At 45.8% G+C, this 22,611-nt stretch overlaps 1 protein-coding gene across 6 annotated transcripts in view; it reads left to right on the top strand.

Annotated features, from left to right (window-relative positions):
- CADM2 (cell adhesion molecule 2) overlaps positions 1–22,611 on the top strand; it is an 861,189-nt gene that overhangs the window by 29,118 nt on the left and 809,460 nt on the right. For 5 of the 6 annotated variants that reach the window (XM_038766108.1, XM_038766105.1, XM_038766103.1 and 2 more), the window contains exon 1: positions 12,280–12,635. The exons of the other annotated variant lie outside the window; for it this stretch is intronic. In XM_038766108.1, the coding sequence (XP_038622036.1) occupies positions 12,575–12,635 (61 nt within the window). In that variant the 5' untranslated portion in view covers positions 12,280–12,574. Of the gene's footprint in view, positions 1–12,279; positions 12,636–22,611 lie in introns of those variants that run through there. 6 annotated transcript variants of the gene reach the window in all.

Raw genomic sequence — 22,611 nt, 5'->3', positions numbered from 1 at the left:
TGCTCCGTTCTATAAATCAAAGAACATATACAAGCCCCAATTTGGGTAACTGCCATGACTAGGCCTTTGAATGTTGCTCTTTATCCATGGGCTGAAAGATCAAGTGACACCATATTGGCATTAGTACTTTCAGCAAGTCAGAAGGACCTGAGTTCTAATCCCAGCTCCCCGACTTTTCTGCTGTGTGACCTTGGGTAAGTCACTTAACTTCCCCTGCACCTCAGTTTTCTCATCTGTAAAGTGAAGTTTAAGACTGTGAGCCCCACGTGGGACAGAGACTGTGTCCAACCCAGTTAACATATCTACCCTAGTGCTTAGTAAAGTGCCTGGCACAAGTAAGCACTTATCAAATACCATGAAAAGAACTAAACAAAAGAAAAAAAACAAAACTAGTATGAACTCGTGGAAAGTGCACAGGCTTGGGAGTTAGGGGACCTGGGTTCTAAACCCAACTCCACCCGTTGCCTTCTTTGTGACCTTGGGCAAGTCACTTACCTTTCCTGTGCCTCAACTGTAAAATGGGGATGAAATTCATGTTCTCCATCCTGTATATCAAGTGAACTCCTTGTTGGACGGGGACTACATCTGACCTGATTGATTTTTATCTATCTATCCCAGTGCTTAGAACAGTATTTGACACATGGAACTTAACAAATGCCATTTAAACAAACAAAAAATGACATGTTCAGGATTGGAAAGGAAAGGAGTTGCACCTTTTCTGGATGAGCAAGCTGGAAGGGGACTGCTAAATTTAAAGTTGGATTTGTTTTTCAGAATCAAGTCAACTCAACTCGAGTTCTTAACTGGCATTGAGTGGCTTATGATTCTCTAATGCAGGAAACTCTCTGTTAGGATCAGTCGTGTGAAGGGGATGACAGATGACAGATTCAGAGATCTGCATTAAGATCTACCACAAACATCGTCATTGCAGAATTGGGAAATTCAAGTCTATTTTGGTTTCAGGAAATGTAGTGTCCAATAAATTCATTCATTCATTCAATCATATTTATTGAGTGCTTACTGTGTGCAGAGCACTGTACTAAGCGCTTGGGAAGTACAAGTTGGCAACATATAGAGACAGTCCCTACCCAACAACGGGCTCACAGTCTAGAAAGGGGAGACAATGGCTACAAGGATAGCAACTGTGTGCAAAACAGCACATTTTCTTTCACATGAGTTTCGGAGAGGATGTCACCCATGCAACATAGCAAAGCTAGTATTTACAAATCCCAATTGTCGACAAATTTTCAAAATCAAACCTTTGATAAACTCAGCCATCAAGGAAACCACATTAATCAACCACTCAATGGTATTTATTGAGGGCATACTGTGTGCAGAATATTCGTCCCTGCTCACAAGGAGCTTGCAGTCTATGGGGGAGACAACTATTAAAATAGATTAGGGATAGCGGAAATCGTAGAGTGTAAGAATATTTACAAAAGTACTTCAGGGCTGCATGACTATCGAGTGGTTAAGCCAAGTACATAGCCAATTGCATAATGAATTCAGAAGGGAAGGGGGTTAGGAGAAAATAAAGAACCTAGTCTGGGAAGGTCTCTTGGAGGAGATGGGATTTTAGTGGGGCCTTGAAGATGAGGAGAGTGGTGGATATTTGACGTTAAAGGAGAGTGGAGTCTGTCAGCTATGGGATTATCTCCAACTAAATATTAGATGACAGATTTGTTGACAACTGGCCTCTGTGATTCATTATTTAGCCATCACTTATGCTCTTGATACTTGATACTACCAGTGAAACCAAAGAGGACTTTTTTTCCACTCTTGACCAAGTCCTCTGGAATTCTGAAGGAAGACAGGCATCCTATTTGGTGATTTTACTGATAACAATAGTAGTAATAATCATGGTATTGTGTTATTATCAACCAAGCACTGTAATGATGATGATGGGGGATACAAGGTGATCAGGTTGTCCCACGTGGGGCTCACAGTCTTAATCCCCATTTTACAGATGAGGGAATTGAGGCTCAGTGAAGTTAAGTGACTTGCCCAAGGTCACACAGCAGACATGTGGGGGAGCCAGGATTAGAACCCATGACCTCTGACTCCCAAGCCCAGGCTCTTTCCACTGAGCCACACTGCTTCTGTACTAAGTACTGGGGTGAATACAAGATACTTAGGTCGAACATAGTCCCTGTAAAACATTGGCTGACAGTCTGAGGAGGGAAAATGAAGTATTTAATCCCCATTTTACAAATGAGGAAGCTGAGGCACAGAGAAGTTAAGTGAATTGTCCATGGTCACACAGAGGGCAAATGATACAGCTGGACTTAGAACCCAAGATCTCTGGTCCCAGGAACATAATGTGGCTACTAGGCTACATTACTGCTCATATTTTACATTAATATCAGAATTGGCAGGGATTTGAATCTTTGTAGTGGGAATACTGTCCAGGATAAAATTAGGAAAGTTATTTTCAAACACATCTTCTCTGAGAGCAAATATTTCAAAATATGGACTTACTCTCACCAATATCCTCCTTCAATCCTAAAACCAAGTATAAAACAACTTTGGCACAACCTTGAGCAAAGCAGACACTTGGGTATGATTCTGGATTATATGGACTATGCAAGGACCTTGAAATTCCTGGATTGATGAACAATTCATTAACGTAATTATGCCACTAAACATAGGTTTTCACAGGACAACTTCCTCTGCCATAGAATTAGCTCAGAACTGGAGGATTCAAGGAGCTGAATCAATAGGACCCCTCTTCTCTAACTTCCTGCTTCGCTTTCCTCCCACTGCTACTACTTAAAGCTGCTGGAAAGCCCCAGGGCCTGACCTTGTCCTAGGACAACCACGGCCTCAGACTGGGATGGCTGGGCTACCTTAGGTGAGGGAATTTGCACTTATTTATTTTACAGTATTTGTCAAGCACTTATTTTGTGTCATACACTGTTCTAAGTGCTGGGGTAGTTACAAGTCAGGTTGGACACAGTGCTTATCACACACTGGGCTCACAATCTAAGTAGCTATGTAGGGAGAGAAAGCAATTCTCCTGGCCTCAAGGTAGCCTGATTGCTGGTGTGTGTGTGCGAATGCATATGTCTCTTGCCTGTTCTCTTCTGATCACCTCTATTATACCCAGCATAGGCTAGGCATGGCCAATCCCCCTGTCTGTCTTCCACCTTCACCCCTTCTTAGCCCTAGAGGGTATACTCTGTGCAGTTGCATCCCCACCAGGTGATCAGGTATTGCAGAAGGGAAGGTGGATGGAGGTGAGAGAATGCTGAAGCATTGGACCATGGGCCGACATTCCCCCATACATTCCCTTGCCTCAGCCAGACCCATGATGACCTCCTGTAGGAACAAACAGCACCGGTAATAATTTCCTAACTGCTTTATCACACTCCAGGCCAGCTCTACACTGTGACCTCAGACAGGAGCTGGCAGTACTTTGGACCAAGTCTGCTCCTTAGCACACACACCAATAAGGGACAGTTCAGTCCCCCTGCCCAAACTATGGAGACTGGGCTTAGCACTGAAGATAATAAAAGCATCTGCGTTGAAATGATTCCAACCAGAATGGCACCCAGGAATTTATTCTTTAACTGATGCCCCATTCTGGACTGTTGCAGCTTATTTCTACCCCTGTTCTATTTCCTCGAGATAGAAGATTGTGGAATTCTTTGTCTAAAAGAAGGGAAGAGCAAGTTAAGACCTTCCCAGACTTGAATTAGTTTGGACAAAAATGTATTGAACTCAATTCTCCTAGCGCCTGTTAAAGATGTCCTTCAAATGCCAGCAACCTTTGATGAAGAAATCCCTTAGGCAGAAGACATCCTGAGCACATGGCATCTCAGATGAAAATGTCCAAGAAGCAAGGATGGTGCTTGTATGTGGCTTAAATGCTTTCTGGATTGATGTGAAAGTCTAATTAGTTGGTATGCATGCAATGATTGTAATACACTCAGGGAACTACAGTGTAATTGCCATACCTTTGGCCAGCAGGAAAGATAATTGCCCAATTCTTACTTCTAAAGTGAGTTTCTTCACATGCTTCTAGAATGTCTATGTGAATTTGCAGTGATTTGTAGTCTTTAGCTACACAATGTGCATGTCTACGGGTGGGAAGCAGCAAATTTACACTTGCATAATTAGCCACATTTGAATGTCAAATGCCAGAGAAAGTTGCTTAGATACCTTTTTTTTTCTTAGTTTTCTTTTTTGGAAAGATTCAAACTGAGGGCAAAGGCCACCTTGTTTGCCTGTGTTTAACTTGGAAGACGTGTGATATGGTATCAACTTGGACAGCCAAAAGATGGACAATTCATCACATGTATAACAATGTGGAGTGAATTAGTAATGGGGCCCCCTAGGCTAGCAAGCAAGTTAGGAAAACTCCCATGTCCCAAAGCAGGGAGTGCAGGGTGAATGCTACTACTGACTGCTTCAGAAGTTTCTTTTGCTATAGCAGATTCTAGAATATCGATTTTGACCCCACTGCTCCTTTTCTGAAGTGCTACTCCTGATATTGCTGAGTAGCCCCTCCTCTAACATATCACTGAAAAGAAGACTGTTCCTTTCCTCCCCGTGCACTTGCAGTAGAAGAGGAATAGCCCTGATCACCATTCCCCCTTGTTCCCTTAAGCACTGCTGTGGATGTCTTAGTGAAATGCAATAATCTCCATGAAATTTCTACTAGATGACTATCCAAAAATCAAAAACCTCTTCCAGTCTTTTCAACTCACTAATTTCCGGAGTTGTGTTTATGTGTGTTTGTGGGGATGAGGCGGTGGTATGGGTCCGGGGTTGGATGACTTGTCACTTCCTTGATGACTGTTGCAGTCAGTATACATCTGGATGTTTTGGGTAGACCTTCTTTACTCTGCAAGAAATGTGAAATTCATCAGACTTCACGGAGTCAGACAACAAAATGGAACGTCAGGTTGAACTCTTGGCATTAGTAAACATGCATAGGTCAATACATATTTGTGTTAAGCAGCCCAGAATCCTAGATGATACATTCCCATCCTTCCAGTTCTAGGTTACTGTGATTGTGTATGAAGCCTCTTCTGATATCTGTGAAGACACTTTTCTTCCCTCCTTGAAAATCTTCTCACATACTCCATCCTACACAGAGGTTTTAGCGTTATACGAGGCACTGGCCACGGTGCTGATTCTCTCAAAACTTTGATTCAGATACGTACGAAGAGAATTACATCTCATCAAGAATCTCCCTAAAATAGAGTATTTTCCACCAACAGGGGACCATCGCTATCATGTAGAGAGGAAGGGTGGGTCTATTTTGCTGTGATGGCAAAGCAGTATAGTACAGCTGCAAGTACTTGAGTGCTGCACGAGTGTCGTTCGTGGTTTTTAATAATGATGACATTTTGACAGAGACCCGGATTTTTTTTAGCCTTAGCATTCCACTTCATAATCATTTTTAACTTAATGTTGTCATAGCATAGTATTTAATAACTTTATGTCTGATGTTTCAGAAAATGGCATGCTGATCCTGCTTCACTTGTTTGACTACTTAAACTCATTCATTCATTCAATCGTATTTATTGAGCGCTTACTGTGTGCAGAGCACAGAAATCAGATAACAATCTCGGGATAGGTTGATGAATGTCCCAGATTGGATGAGTTCTTGCTCACCCACACCCTACTGGCCATGACAGTTGCCCAAAAAAGTGCCTCATATCCAAAAGGACTAAAATGACCCATTCTCAAATTACCACCCTTTCTTTCAGGGTGCAGAATATTATATTGGTTTTTTTACAATGAATTTGATGATAGAATTAAGAGTTTGTTCATTAAATTTGCAGTTATCCCTAATCTGCTTAGAATTCTCTGACCTTTTAAGGTAAGAATAGACTTCAGATTGACCTTTCCAAATTAGAAAAAAGAAATAACTATAACCGGATGAAATTTTAAAAAGGACAGTGCCTAATAGTACCTTTAGTAGTGGAAGATACAAACAGGCCCATGGGAAATGACGGATTTGGATCCCATTAAGGCAGAAAAAGACCTGGGGGTGACTGTGGGCATTATGTTTAGTATTGCTATTAAAAAATCTAATATGTCATTCTGATGCATTAGAAGTTAGTCTCACAAGCTACCCTTCTGAACAAGAAGATAATTTTCTCTCCATACCAGAATTGATAGTACTTTGTCAACATGCTGTGTTCAGTTAGTGTTCCCCTAAATGAAAAATGATTGGCAGAACTTGGAGAGAATCCAGACAAGAGCAAACAAATTACAGGAGTGTTAAAGGGTTTGGGAAATGAGTCTTAAGAGGGAAGTCTAACAGAATGAGGTTTCTATAACCTAGAGCAGAGCAGGGTATCAGGGACCCTTAAATGGAATTTTAGAATAAATATTAGGGTGCTTGTGATTCTCAGTGGCTATCTTCTTTGTCCTCTGTACATAGAACAAACGGGTCTCAAATTGCAGGAGAAGATGTTAGATGTCAGAAAGGTATCCATGCTTGTGAAGGTTGTGGGACTCTGGAATGTCTTGCCAAGGTGAAAAGGAAGCAAGAAGTCAGTAGAAACCAAAGTGTTGCTTACAACATGAAGGAGAGCAATGGCTTCATAACAGACACTGGGCCGTGTTTGTATAACTGGAGGAAAATGTCTTGCTGATTTGTGAAGTGAATACTGGTATGGTCAAGTAGAAAGAAATGATCAAGTAATTTGTTAATTAAATTGAAGCACCAGTACAGACTGTAGAAAACAATTACCCTCCCCGTCAAGAATGAGTTTTTTTTTTTTCAGTGTTGAAGACAAAGTGATCAGAAAGATTTGGGTACTTGCAGCAATGTTGATAAGTCTCCCCTGAATGTAGAATGGATAAAAGTACATCTTCTGGAAAATGGTGATTAGTGTTTGTCTCTTTTCAATGGAGAGAATAAAATGAAAGCATCGAAGAGTGGGCATTATGATGTACTCTTTTTCTCTGAAAACAGAATAAGAGAAAAAGGTTTCAAAAGTAGCCTTAGGAATTGGGAATAACTTTCTGAATGGGTTTGTGAGAATTTTTTGAGACGGTGGTGTAAGTGAAGTCCTAACTACACACTGGAGGTCAGACTTCCAGACAACAGTAGGTGAGAGAGACTGGAACGTGGTACTAAGGGAATGTGATGAGAAAGGTGATTTCACAATCTGAAGTAGGAGAAAATGATCTGCCTGGGTTACTGTATGTGCAGCCCTGACTGGAAGACTTCTTGTGTTTGCCCTGTACCAGAAATCCTCTCTAGCCAACCAATTCCACATCTCAAAGTCTGCTCCCAGGTGCTCAAGGCAAAACCCAGAAAACAATTCAATAGAGAGGCACGGGCTTGTGAGGCCTTTGGAGTATGCACCTGAATAGTTCCCTCCTAACTTTAAAGGGGAAAAAATCTTTCTCAGAGTCAGCGCACAGGTGAATCTTGACTTGATTGGAGTCCTGGAAAGGCTTAATAATTTCAGTTAAAAACCCGTCCAGGAACTTAAAAACTCCTCCGGTTTGAGCATTGAGGAAGATAAAAGGAAACAAGGAAAAGAAAGGACGAGCAGTTAAACAGCAAGGGTTGAATTCTGAAAAGGTTGTGGCAGAGTAAGAACCAAAAGGTTGGGAGACAAGTGTGATGGCATCCACCTTGATGCTCCTTTTTGTCTTTAATCTACCTCTTGGTACTGGTAGTTTCGTGCTGTGGAAAAACACAGGAACAAAAGGCAGGCTTTAACGGACAGACTGGGATTATAGGACTCTTGGAACTATGCCCTGGTCCCTTGCCTATCAGTCTCATGTATGACAATCTGGCTGTAGTGTGTCCCGCAGAAACTTGCCACTAGCTTGTGCGTTCCATGCATTTTCAAGTACTTTCACTGGTGGTTCTACCCCATTCTCCTTGTAGTTCAACTGCTCGTCCCTCTTGAGCTTTGATTTCTTCCTAAAACCTGATGCTAGACTCCTGCCAGTGAAAGTCCATCCACCCTTTTGAGGAATCTTGGCCAGGGAAAACTTGAAAGGGGACACTGTAGGCTAGGACTTCTCTCTTCATTCAGTTGTATTAATTGAGCGCTTACTGTGTGCAGAGCCTGGACTAAGCGCTTGCATTGCATGGCATGGCGAGAAGCAGCCTGGCTCAGTGGAAAGAGCACGGGCTTTGGAGTTAGAGGTCATGGGTTCTAATCCCAGCTCCGCCAATTGTCAACTGTGTGACTTTGGGTAAGTCACTTCACTTCTCTGGGCCTCAGTTCTCTCATCTGTAAAATGGGGATGAAGACTGTGAGCCCCACGTGGGAAAACCTGATCACCTTGTGTCCCCCCAGCACTTAGAACAGTGGTTTGCACATAGTAAGCGCTCAACAAATACCATCATTATTATTATTATTATTATAGTGGGTAGATCACTGGCCTGGGAAGCAGAAGGTCATTCGTTCTAATCTCGGCTCTGCCACTTGTCTGCTGCGTGACCTTGGGCAAGTCACTTCACTTCTCTGGGCCTCAGTTCCCTCATATGGAAAATGGGGATTGAGACCATGAGTCCCCTGTGGGATAGGAATTGCGTCCAACCTGATTTGCTTCTATCTCCCCAGCAGTTTGTACTGCCAATTAGTGTCTAGCACACAGTAAGTGATTATCAAATACCACAGTTCTTCTTCTTCTTCTTGGCTTCCTGTTGCTTCCACACATCTTCATCAATAGGCCTTTTATCTGGAGCGTTTAATGCTAGGGAAACAGCTCCCTCAATCCCCACGTGATGGGCGACTCTTGACCACTTGAATCCTGGAACTGTGGACTTGTGGGGACGATGCTAACCTCCTTCCACCCTTGCATAATAAGGATGGTATTTGTTAAGGGCTTATTATGCGCCAAGCACTGTTCTAAGCCCTGTGGGGGAGACAAGGTAATCAGGTTATCCCACGTGGCCCTCACAGTCTTCATCTCCATTATACAGATGAGGAAACTGAGGCATAGAGAAGTGAAGTGACTTGCCCAAAGTAACCCGGATGACATTAGAACCCATGACCTCTGACTCCCGAACCCATGCACATTCCTTCTAGGCTGTGAGCCTGTTGTTGTGTAGGGACCATCTCTATATGTTGTCGACTTGTACTTCCCAAGCGCTTAGTACAGTGCTCTGCACACAGTAAGTGCTCAATAAATACAGTTGAATGAATGAATTCCATTGAGCCATGCTGCTTCTCTAAGAAGCATGTTTCAAGAAGCAGCGTGGCTTAGTGGAAAGAGCAAGGGCTTGGGAGTCAGAGATCATGGGTTCGAATCCCTGCTCTGCCACTTGTCAGCTGGGTGACTTTGGGCAAGTCGCTTAACTTCTCTGTGCCTCAGTTCCCTCATCTGTGAAATGGGGATTAATAATAATAATAATGGCATTTGTTAAGTGCTTACTATGTGCAAAGCACTGTTCTAAGCACTGAGGGGAAACAAGGTGATCAGGTTGTCCCACGTGGGGCTCACAGTCTTCATCCCCATTTTACAGATGAGGTAACTGAGGCTCAGAGAAGTTAAGTGATTTTGCCCAAGGCCACACAGCAGACATGGGGAGGAGTTGGGATTAGAACCCATGACCTCTGACTCCCAAACCCATTCTCTTTCCACTGAGCCAAGCTGATGAAGATTGTGAGCCCCACGTGGGACAAACTGTTAACCTTGTATCTATCCCAGCACTTAGAACAGCACTTGGCACCTGGTAAACGCTTAACAAATACCATCATCATTATTATGATTATTATATTTCCCCTCTCGTCTCCATAATTCCCCTGGGAGAGTTGGCTACAGCTGGGCAGTGGTGTGCACACAGTAGGCGCTCAACAAAACTGTGAGCCCATTGTGAGGTCGGGACGGTCTCTCTATGTTGCTAACTTGTACTTCCAAGTGCTTAGTCCAGAAGCAGCGTAGCTCAGTGGAAAGAGCCCGGGCTTGAGAGTCAGAGGTCATGGGTTCTAATCCCGACTCCGCCATATGTCTGCTGTGTGACCTGGGGCAAGTCACTTCGCTTCTCTGAGCCTCAGTTCCCTCATCTGTCAAATGGGGATGAAGACCGTGAGTCCCACGTGGGACAACCTGATCATCTTGTATCCCCCCAGCGCTTAGAACAGTGCTTTTCATTTCATTCATTCAATCGTATTTATTGAGCGCTTACTGTGTGCAGAGCACTGTATTAGGCGTTTGGGAAGTCCAAGTCGGCCACAGCTAGAGACGTCTATAAATGCCAGCCGAAAAAATGGCGATGAAGACTGTGAGCCCCACGTGGGACAACCTGATCACCTTGTAACCTCCTCAGCGCTTAGAATAATGCTTTGCACAGAGTAAGCGCTTAATAAATGCCATCCAAAGAAAATGGGGATGAAGACTGTGAGCCCCACGTGGGACAGCCTGATCACCTTGTAACCTCCTCAGCGCTTAGAATAGTGCTTTGCACAGAGTAAGCGCTTAATAAATGCCAGCCGAAAAAAATGGGGATGAAGACTGTGAGCCCCACGTGGGACAGCCTGATCACGAGCCCCACGTGGGACAGCCTGATCACGTTGTGACCTCCTCAGAGCTTAGAATAGTGCTTTGCACAGAGTAAGCACTTAATAAATGCCATCCAAAGAAAATGGGGATGAAGACTGTGAGCCCCACGTGGGACAGCCTGATCACCTTGTAACCTCCTCAGAGCTTAGAACAGTGCTTGGCACAGAGTAAGCGCTTAATAAATGCCATCCAAAGAAAATGGGGATGAAGACCGTGGGCTCCACGTGGGACAACCTGATCACCTTGTATTCCCCCCAGCGCTTAGAACAGTGCTTTGCACATAGTAAGCGCTTAGTAAATGCCATACAAAGAAAATGGGGATGAAGACTGTGAGCCCCACGTGGGACAGCCTGATCACCTTGTGACCTCCTCAGAGCTTAGAATAGTGCTTTGCACAGAGTAAGTGCTTAATAAATGCCATCCAAAGAAAATGGGGATGAAGACTGTGGGCCCCACGTGGGGCAGCCTGATCACCTTGTGACCTCCTCAGAGCTTAGAATAGTGCTTTGCACAGAGTAAGCGCTTAATAAATGCCATCCAAAGAAAATGGGGATGAAGACTGTGAGCCCCACGTGGGACAGCCTGATCACGAGCCCCCACGTGGGACAGCCTGATCACTTTGTGATTTCCTCAGCTCTTAGAATAGTGCTTTGCACGGAGTAAGCGCTTAATAAATGCCATCCAAAGAAAATGGGGATGAAGACTGTGAGCCCCACGTGGGACAGCCTGATCACCTTGTGACCTCCTCAGAGCTTAGAATAGTGCTTTGCACAGAGTAAGCGCTTAATAAATGCTGTCCAAAGAAAATGGGGATGAAGACTGTGAGCCCCACGTGGGACAACCTGATCACCTTGTATTCCCCCCAGCGCTTAGAACAGTGCTTTGCACATAGTAAGCGCTTAGTAAATGCCACCATAAGCACTTAATAAATGCCATCATTATTATTATGTTGCCAACTTGTACTTCCCAAGCGCTTAGTGCGGTGCTCTGCACACAGTAAGCGCTCAGTAAATACGATTGAACGAGCGGTCGGCTCCAGGACCCCGCGGCCGAGCCCCCGCCCCGCCCTGCGCTCCGCCCGAGGCATTCATTCATTCATTCAATCGTATTTATTGAGCGCTTACTGCGTGCAGAGCACTGTACTAAGCGCTTGGGAAGTACAAGTTGGCACCAGAGACGGTCATTCATTCATTCAATCGTATTTATTTAGGATGGGGGGGATGGAGAGGGGGCGAGGGGGAGAGGAGGGAGGGGGGCTCAGTCTGGGAAGGCCTCCAGAGGTCATCGGTTCAAATCCCGGCTCTGCCACTTGTCAGCTGTGTAACTTTGGGCAAGTCACTTCACTTCTCTGGGCCTCAGTTACCGCCTCTGTAAAATGGGGATTAAGACGGTGAGCCCCACGTGGGACAACCTGGTCACCTTTGTAAATTCCCCAGCGCTTAGAACAGTGCTTGGCACAGAGTAAGCGCTTAATAAATGCCGTCATTATTTATTGGGCGCTTACCGTGCGCAGAGCACTGTACTAAGCGCTTGGGAAGTCCACGGTGGCAACACATACAGACGGTCCCTACCCCGCAGTGGGCTGAGAGTTTAGAGTGGGCTGACAGTGTAGAAGGCCCCGCCCCCCCCGCTCAGCCATTGGGCGGGGCGGGGGGGCGGGCGGCTCCCATTGGCGGGGCCGCGGGGCGGGCGGGCTCCCATTGGGCGGGAGGGGGCGGTGTCGGTCCCGGGCGGCGCGGCGCGGCGCTCGCCCTTGTGTCGGGAGCGGGAGCGGCAGCGGGAGCGGAGCCGCGGCTTCCCGGGCGCAGACAGGCGGGCGGGCGGGATCCTCCGCGGGAGCCCCACACCGTCCGGCGGCCCGGGGGGACCCTGCCCGCGGGAGGCAGCAGGAGGAGCCGGAGCCGCCGCCGGCCCGGGAGGAGGACCGACCGACCGACCGACCGACCGACCGACCGACGATTACAGCGTCCGGCATCCAGCCCCGCAGCGGCGCGGGCGGCGGGTCCCAGCCCGGGCCCCGGGGCAGCCCAGCCCAGCCCGGCTTTGCACTTGGCTGCCTCCGCCGGCCTCCCGACCCCGGACCATGATTTGGAAACGAAGCGCCGTCCTCCGCTTCTACAGCCTCTGCGGGCTCCTGCTACAAGGTAATCCCCCCGCCCGCCCGCCCGCCCGCCCGCCAACTTCGCCTCTCCGGTCCCCGCGCAGCGCTTCGCGATGGGTCCGAGCCCGGCCGGCCCCTTCCCCCGGGGGCCCGCGAGCGAGGCCACGGGGGGAAAAAGGAGGGAAACGCACCCCGGGGGCCGGCCGGCGTCCTGGGCTGAGCCCCCCGCCACCTCTCGCCTTAATTAATACCATCCTTTCGAGTGAAATGCAACCGCACCGCGGTGGAGGCCTTCCCACACTGAGCCCCCTCGTCCCCCTCTCCATCCCCCGTCTTACCTCCTGTATATATGTTTGTACAGATTTATTACTCTATTTATTTTACTTAAACCTATCTATTCTATTTTATTCTGTTAATACGTTTGGTGGTGCTCTCTGCCCCCCCCCCCCTTCTAGACTGTGAGCCCACTCTTGGATAGGGACTGTCTCTATATGTTGCCAACTTGCCATCCCCAAGCGCTTAGTACAGTGCCCTGCACACAGTAAGCGCTCAGTAAATAGGACTGATTGATTGATCGATTGGAGGGAAACGCGCGAAAGGCTGTCATTCTGCGAATTGCCGGATTTGGATGCGGGCTGACCCCAGGATTGCGATGCACTCTCCCCAGACCTTTGGGGAGCGGGCGGGGGGACGTGGAAGGAGATGCCCGTTCTAAAATAAATGGCCATGCATAGAGGAGGAGGAGGAGGGGTCCGTGGAGAGAGGTGTTTGATTCCCTCCCTCCCTCTGTAACGGGAAAGATGTGCCGGGAACGGAGACGTGGCTTCAGTGTGCGGTGCAGGGTGGATGGAGGTGATGGGGTGGCGAGTGGGATGCCTCGTTCTTGCCCGCTACCTTAGTTGGTGGCAAAGCTCTCCCTCTTGGTTTCACACCTTTCCCTTCATCTCGGGTTGATAGGGGGCGGGGGGTTTGGGAGACAAGTTGGACTCGATGTATTTGTTTCTGGGTAACGGGATCTCCAAGTAAAAGCACCCACAGTCACTCCAGCACGCATGCATACTCTTATACAATCGTCCTGTCTCTCTCTCTCTCTCTCTCTCTCTCTCTCTCTCTCTCTCTCTCTCTCTCTCTCACACACAGTCTCTCCCCCACGGCCACACACACACGCAATCTCTCCCACCCGCACCGCCGCAGCTTTTGGAGGATTTAATGAGGAACAGGAGCCATCGTTTGGAGAGTTCTCCTTAAGTGCATTGACCCCTGGATTGGTGATTAGGGACTCTGGCTTGATTGGCGAGTCGGCGGCAGGTGGAACGAGAAGCCTGAACGAACCGCGCCGAATGAATAGCCGAGTGACCTTGTAGAAGCTATTATTTCTTGGACGATTTTATGGAAAGTGCAGCGTGTGCAGGACAGGCATTTAAGACGCATCTCCAGCAGCCCCTTAGGGACTTGTGCCCCGCCGGGCCGCACCCCTGGAGTAACCTGGGTGGCACGAAGGGCTGCCCACACGAGGGGCCGTGGCATGCCAAGAATATAAAAACAACCAACAAAATACCCAGCCCGGCAGAGTCCCCCGCATCCCCTTTTAGACTGTGAGCCCACTGTTGGGTAGGGACTATCTCTATGTGTTGCCAGTTTGTACTTCCCAAGCGCTTAGTACAGTGCTCTGCACATAGTAAGCGCTCAATAAATACGATGGATGGTGATGATCTCTGCTCAGCAAGTTGCATTTCACGGCCCAGCCTTGGCGGGGACGGGGGATGTGAGTGAGCCTGTGTGGCCCGGGGATGACAGTCAGTTAATTGGGGAATTGCGATGAAAATTTTACCTTGCCGGATCTGTTTTCCCCTGCCACTCTGTAGATTCCGGCCCTGGCGCGTCGTTGCGAGGAGCTGGTGCTAGGAGATTATTTATTGTAGGGCATGTGTGCAGCGGGCTGCACCTGGGGGCGCCTCCTCTCTGCCGTCTACATTTCCCTGTGAATCGTCGATTCCGTGCACTGCAAAATAACTGTCTGCTGCTATCTCTCCCCCTCCTGTTCCTCTAGCCCCACTTCGGTCAAATCGAGGTAGCCGGACGACGATGTACTTTCTCCACCCTGGAGATTCAGTCGACAGCAGTCAGGGCACTGGACCTTTTTCTCCTCCGGCCCCCATCGCTCCCTCCACCCTGGCTTCTTTTTATTTTAAGTACGCGAACCGATGAATGGAAGAGAGATGCTTTCTTTCTCTCGGCAGTTTGGGGGAGCATACCAGAGAAAATGCACCACTGCAAACAGCAGCTGGTTGAAGGAAATACATAAATAAATGCGGTGTACGGCACAAGCAAACCGTATCCAATCTGCCTGCTTAAGGGTTCCTCACATCAGGCTCCTCTCGGTACACATAAGAAGGGAAAGAGGATTTTCTTCCAAACTACTGGACCATCTTCCCACGCTTATGGCTGCCTACCGTTTATCATGCACCACTCTGTATTCACGTCCCACTTTGTTGGCAAGGGTAGTTCTTGCTCACACAAATAGCTCACCCTTGAGCCTTTCTAGTCTTGCCTGAGGGCAGTGCTTTTGGGATGCAGGGACTCCCCAGAATATATCCCTCCCCACCCCACCAGACTGTTTTATTAGGGCACGCTGAAACTGTAAAATGAAAGCTGTATAGCCTGGTCACAGATGAAGGAATTTGCCGGCTTCCCCTCCACCCTCCTTCTGGGTGCAGTGAAGGAAGGGGAGAGAGCTAACTTCCCCAATTTTTCCTAGAGGAAAATTATCCTCACTGAAGCCATTGGGACCAGGTGAATGTTACCCCCTGGGACCATTATTCTGATACTTTATCGATGTGGTGTTTCCTTTTTCTTTCTACCGTATGATTAAAAAAAAGGGTTATTCCTGTTTCTGTGGGAGAAATCCATTTGGTTCTCAGCTTTTGATTTTGAGATCACTGCTTCTTCCTTTTTTACTAGGTTTCTGGTGTGTTTGCCGGAGGAGTCTGACCGTGTCGATTTGATCCCAGCTTGTACTAGTGATTATGCTTTCTTTCTCATAAGGAATGATATTGACCGGTTGCCCTGTTGACCTATTAATAGCTGGTGATAGGAGGTTGGTAGTAGGATGAGAAGGAGGTGTTTTGCTCATGGATGGCTTTAAAACGACTCAGCACATCTACCACAGATAGAAGCGCCACGTAGCCTGGAAGACAGAATGTAACATTTTTACCTACGGAGAGCAAGAGACGGAGCGTGGAGGGAATTCGAGCAGCTTGGGCCATTTTCAAAACTCCCAACCCAGATCTGTTCCGGCTCCTGTACAGATCCAGCTCAATTCTGGAGGTTCAGTCTTCTCTCGGATTTAGCAGGGGCCGGGAGGGCTGTGGGAAATTCCTTTTCCAATTACGTTGAGTTTAACCCTGAAAAGGTGGTAGGAGTTGGAAGAAGAGCAAGGTTTTCCATGGGAAGAGTACTGGCAAACGCCCCTTATTCCAGGGTGAGTCAGGCTTTTCCTAAGCTTCCTCAAGTCATGTTTCATTCATGAGTTACACTCTTTCTCCATCTTTCCCTGTCTCCCACACCTCCCCACCCCACGCCCCCACATACAGACACACGGCACAGAGTGAACAGTCTTCATTTTCAGGGCATCTGGCCTAGGGACATCGCTTTTGAGCTTTTATTTTGTGAACAAATCCCGTCAGGTAGTTATTGGATCAGCCATTTAAAGTGCCAGGCTGACCCACTGGGGACCAGGAAAATCCTGCTGGGCTGATCCCTGTGGGGTTCCAGTTTGGGCTTTGTCTTGGTTTGAGTGGTTCCTTATTTGCCTGAAGTTTAGAGCAAGCTAAGACCTTCTCAGAGCCAGTAGAAATTGGGAGGACCTCCCACTTTCCGATCTCTCTAATAGTCATATCAATTATTTAAGCGTTTAAAGAATTTACTGTGTTCCAGGTTCTCTACTCAGCACTGGACTGGATAGAAGAAAAATCGGGTTAGGCACAGTCCCTGTCCCGCGTGGGGCTTACGGTCTTAGCCCCATTTTACAGATGAGGTAACGAGGCACAGAGAAGTGAAGTGACATGCCTGAGGTCACACAGTAGATAAGTGGAGGAATCAAGATTAGAACCCAGGTCCTTCTGACGCCCAGGGCCGTGCTCTAGCCACTAGACCGCACTGCTTTAAACCCCTGAATCCTGACCCCTGCCTCTCAAGTGTTCCTACAGGTATTTCCCAGGAATGATCTGAATCCAATCTGGACTAGGTTACATCACAATGTAAATCGTGGCCAGGGACCTCTGACAGCAAGCATAAATCTTCAGAAGGAGACCCAGGGCAATCCTGATCCATCCATGTTGGTCATTCCTGCCTATCTCTCTCATTCTTCTTTATCCTACTTGCTCATACGCACTCTTCCTGCTGAAGCTAGTTCTTGACCAGCTGTGTTTATTCTTCCATGATAGTCTTCCCTTTTCTCCCAGTCTCCCAGGAAGGTGATTCTGCATTATTTAGTTGTGGATTCAAGAGTCGAACTGACGAAGGTCTAAAGATATTAGATAATCTAGCTAATGTGGTCATTTTCTCGACTTCAAGGCTCTCCATCCCCTCGCCCCCTCCTACCTCACCTCCCTTCTCTCCTACAGCCCAGCCCGCACCCTGTGCTCCTCTGCTGCCGCTTAACCTCCTCACTGTACCTCATTCTCACCTGTCCCGCCATTGACCCCTGGCCCAAGTCCTTCACCTGGCCTGAAATGCCCTCTCTCCACACATCCGCCAAACTAGCGCTCTTCCTCCCTTCCAAGTCCTACTGAGAGCTCACCTCCTCCAGGAGGCCTTCCCAGACTGAGCCCCCTTTTTCCTCTCCTCCTCTCTTCCCCATCGCCCTTCCCCCGCCCTACCTCCTTCCCCTCCCCACAGCACTTGTATACATTTGTACAGATTTATTACTCTATTTTGCTTGAACATATTTACTGCTCTAATTATAGCATATAGCTAGAATTCTATTTATTCTGACGGTTTTGACACCTAGCCACATGTTTTGTTTTGTTGTCTGTCTCCCCTTTCTAGACTGTGAGCCCGTTGTTGGGTAGGGACCGTCTCTGTATGTTGTTGACGTTTACTTCCCAAGCGCTTAGTACAGTGCTGTGCACACAGTAAGTGCTCAAGAAAGACGATTGAATGAGTGAATGAATTTTCTTGGCTTTATGATTCCAACACTTCAAGCCTACCAATAAATAACATCCAGCTTAAGGGAATAGAGAGAAGGTAAAGAACAACCTGGAGGTGATGTCTTGGATTCCCTTAACTGGTCTCTCCCCGCCCCCTGCCCCTCCTGATCCCCTCCTTGCATAAGAGGTCACCTAGGGAAAATCTCCATTGCCTGCATTTCAATTCATGAACCATAATGTATTACTCAGAAGTAAAGACAAACCTCACAGGTTCACCAGAAAGCACAACAAACTGCCCTGGTGGGGGGCAAACTAGAGGGAGCCTTTGGAGACACTTAGAATGGAAAGGAAATGGCACCTTTGTAAAGTGGGACGAATAATCCCTGCCTACTTTACAGGACTCATGTGAGAATGGATGATCCTCTTTCTGTAAGGAGCTTTGGGCTCTTTGGAAATGGTCTATATATATATCTATATATACATATACGCATGCACGCGTACACACACACACACACACCCACCCCACACACACCCACCCCCTGCCCCCACCCCCCCGAATGATTATTCCTATGCCTGGCAGTGAAGAAGGAGTATGAGTCACCATCACTAGAATCAATTCCTCAGTGCAGATTCTCAGTCCTGAAGGCTTGGCTTTTTTCTCAGTGGTCTTTGTTAAGCACTTACTGTGTGTCAAGCACTGTACCGAGCTTTGGGGTAGATGCAAGCTAATCATTTTGGATACAGTTCATGTCTCACATGGGGCTTAGAGTCTTCATCCTCATTTTACAGATGAGATAACTGCGGCACAGAGAAGTTAAGCGACTTTCTCAAAGTCACACAGCACCAAGTGACGGAGCCAGGATTAGAACCGAGGTCCCTCTGACCCCGAGGCCCGTGCTCTACCCACAAGGCCACCCTGCTTCTCTTCAAGCTTCAGTCCGTAGGCTTCAGGACTGAGAATTATCTGTCATTTCCAATGGGACACTCTGTCATATTCCTAACTGGCCTCTTAGCGTAGAACTGCCCTATAATGTAAAAAGATCATGTTCCCTTCTCATTGGTCTGTACCGAGGGGGAAGGGCCTGAGACCCTACCGTGTAATGTCATCAACCAGTTAGGAAGTGTGTTATGTGGTGGGGTGGAGGTGGGAGGAAGCAGAGGTGGGGATGGAGGGGTTAGAGGTCATTTATTTTAATGTCCGCCTCCCCCTGTAGACTGTATGCTTTTTGTGGCCAGGGATCAATCGTGTCTACCAGCTCTATTGTGTTGTACTTTATCATTTGCCTAGTGTAGTACTCGGTAAATACTATTTGTCAATTGATTGTGGTGAGCCCACAACAAGCTGCCTTATTAGTGACTATTCGTGATCCCGCGAACAAGAAGAAGGAAGAGATTGGCGAAGGCCCTGACAGGCTCTACCTGAGCCAGGTGATTGCTGGCCTTTTGGGGTGGAGCATGGCCTGGACCAGTCAATGACTGCCGCGTAGATCCGGAGTTGTGATGCCTAAGGCAGATAAAAGGTGGTCGTTTTGAATCGGGAGGAGGCACGCTGAAGCAGCACTGATGCACGCAGAAAGCAAGAAGCCCACACAGAGGGCAAACGCAGCACCTGGAGCAGAATCACATGGAAGCAAGCATTGAGAAGAATCACGCAAGAGAGCAGCACTTGAAAGCAGAAGGCAGAAGTACTTGAATGCAGAAAGAAGCAGCGTTGGAAGAATGGGCTCCCTTGACCAGCCGACTGGTACTGCACGCTGGTAATATTAAATAAAAACGTTCCACAGTAACCCTGGTGGTCGGTGGTGTCTTTTGTCTCTGCTACGTGTCACTGAGGCTCCCCCGATCCAGGAAGGTCCTGGTTGGTTCAAGCCGGTGGGCTCGCGACGTTGATGTGGACAGTAGAAAGTAAATTCCGTTTTGGAAGAACTTCACCTGCTTTGATAGCCATTTGAAAATGTGATCTGAATAATATATACAGTTTTAGAATCTAGGCAACGTAAAAAGATCCTGGGCAGTAGTACTGTATTTCGAGATGGCCTCAATGTTCACAGTATTTAGCTGACTTTTGCTTAGCAGATGTATGCAAAGTTACGGCTAATTTTCAAGTTTACAGAAATGATAGAATATGGTTCTTCAGAAGATTCATGATTGTGTTTCTTTAAATGAATCAACCCATTTCCCTTCATCCTTATTTTTTTTTTTACTTTGCTAAACTTTTAAAACATAACAAAGCTTTCCTGCCTTTAAACATCTGGATTTCAAAATCATCTGTAGAATACAGAAAAAGATGAATTAAAGTCATTTACCAATTAAATCTAAAATATTTAATAGGACAAAAGTGCATTGCCAACATTTTAGTTGAAAATGTCAAGCATTCACAGAGTGTAGATCAGAATTTAAAAGGCAGCTTCTGTAAACGCCATGTGTAAAGAGGTGGGCTAGGATTAACTCGGGATTGGCATTGCTATAGCCCCCTGCTGTGTGATAATGCAAACGGCATCATGCTGTAATATGCTCTGCTTCTGAGGAAAAAAAAACAAGAATTGCGTGTCGGGCTATTGAAATGCAAAGTTTGGTTCAGAGTATGTAGTGTACAAGTGATTTATGGCTGGTTCTATGTCTGCTTGGCACAGTGATGACTGGTTTTAAATTCAATGATCTGGTGAAAATGGGTGGCTAATGAATCAAGTATCTGTTGCTTCCAGGATGATTTACAGATATCATGATAGTGAAACTAGAAATTCTGCCAAGAAGCTAGAGTATTGGATCAGTTTTGTGAAGAAAAGTAGCAAATTAAAGTTAGTTTGACTTCAACACCTGTTTATAGGGAAATGAATGTGATGTATTCACCACCACCAAATGAGGAAAAGCTTGTTATCTTTTAGAAATACTTGTCCCTGAGGGATCTCCTGTTGCGCATACGTTACGTTCCTCAGACAAATAAGCAATATCTAAAAATGTAATGTGGTTATACTTAATGTAAGATATCTTAACCAAAATTAAACGTTGTTTCTGTTAGAGAATGATTGTACCAAAGCAGTAGAGATAATTTTTCCTCACTGAACAATATCATTTGTCAAGCAGATGAAGCCAACATTGGGTCCTTTAATTCAGTTAGTTATTATGTTATTGGGTATCGCTGCCAACATGCCTATCAAATAACCATATAAACCGGACTCCATAACTTTGTTTATTATCCAGTTCATTACAGAATAAACAATACATTAATGGACTGTGCGGATTGAATTTTTCAGTAAAGCTAGTATCGTTAAATATTTCCATGCGTGAGTTGAAATAGATTAATATGTACCATCAAATGGTTGTATAGGTATTTTATTGTCTTAAGTGATTTACTAAGGATTTGGCAGTTTAGCCGGATTTCCAGTTTCTGGCCTCTGGCGTATTAAACAAATTCAGTTCATAAACAGGAACTGTAGAGAAGCAGTGTTGAAAAGTTGAAAGAGCACAGGCCTGAGTCTTCGAAGATCTGGGTTCTCATCCGGGCTATACCACCTGTCTGTCGTGTAACTTTGGTCAATCAATTAATTTCTCCATGTCTCAGTTATCTCGTGTGTAAAATAGGGATTAAGTTTTTGTGTCCTATGTGAGACCTGAATTGTGTCCAACCTGACTATCTTGTGCCTACTTCAGTACTTAGTACGGTCCCTGGCACATAGGAGGTGATTAACAAACACCATTTAAAAACAAAACAAAACAAAACAAAAAAACATTTTTGATACCAATCACTTTACAGAAGTGACTGGAACATGCAACAGCAGTGTTGAATTCATTATTTGGAGAACAGTCTAACCGTCTTTTACATTTAATTTCTTAGTACCTGTAAAATGCTAGAGACATTCAGAAGTGAAAGTGTGTCAGAAGAATAATATATCTTTAACGTTTGAAATATCTGTATGAACAGGAAAACCTAAATATACACACATGATGAGGCCAGGGGGATGAGATTGAGTTCATTATTCTGATGGTACTGATTCTTTCAATTGATATAGTACTCCAATGTTTGTTTTCTTATTGTTATGACTGAATTGTTTGTAACTGTAGTCCAGATGAGTAGTTTCTCTTAGTCTCCCTCTCCTTTGAACTTGTTTGACAGTGATGACAATTGTAAAATAAATGGAGAGGGGAGGCTGAAAGGAGATCTGCCATGGATTGCGAAGACCATTAATTATTCAAAGCATATTTTAGAGGCCTTGTAAGTCAATATTAACACAGTACTGTATTTTCAACAGTGGTGATAACTATTGCTGACTGCAGAGTTATGACATAACTTTTAACTAACTTTGAAAAAGTTTTTATTCTGCCAAAGGAAGTAAATATGGTTAGGAGGGTGGGTGGCTGATTATAGTCTGATGGAAGAGACTGAGTGGCAAAATAATCCCAATTTAGTTGATATCTGTGGAAAAAATGTATAACAAATTATAACAGACTGATTTATTACATGCTGGGTAAGGAGTACCTGTACCTAAACTCTCTCTCTGTTCAACTTTGTTTTCTGCAAAATCTTCATAAATGTATTATAGGGAAATGATTTTACAGTAACCAACCATGGTTTCTAAAGAACAGCCTTCTTTATACCTGATAAAAGGTAAGAGCATGAGTTCATAATGAGTTTGTGACTGTTATTGTGTGTTGATGCTTCATTGATTTTTATTCAATTTTGGAAACCATTTGTTTGGGTGACTTTTTTTTTTTTTAGATTCCTTCCTAAAAAATTGAAATTTTCCTAGGCAAGAAAGTTGTATGGATGTGTTTTTAAAAATTGCCTGAACTTTAGGTCTCTTTCAGGGGTGGGGAAGTGCTTGCATTTTTTGTATTTACTAATGCTTTATCTTAATAGTATTTTTTGTT

This window comes from Tachyglossus aculeatus, chromosome 24 (genome assembly GCF_015852505.1).
Source record: "Tachyglossus aculeatus isolate mTacAcu1 chromosome 24, mTacAcu1.pri, whole genome shotgun sequence".
Taxonomy (NCBI): domain Eukaryota; kingdom Metazoa; phylum Chordata; class Mammalia; order Monotremata; family Tachyglossidae; genus Tachyglossus; species Tachyglossus aculeatus.
This window is presented reverse-complemented; position numbering and strand designations above follow the sequence as displayed.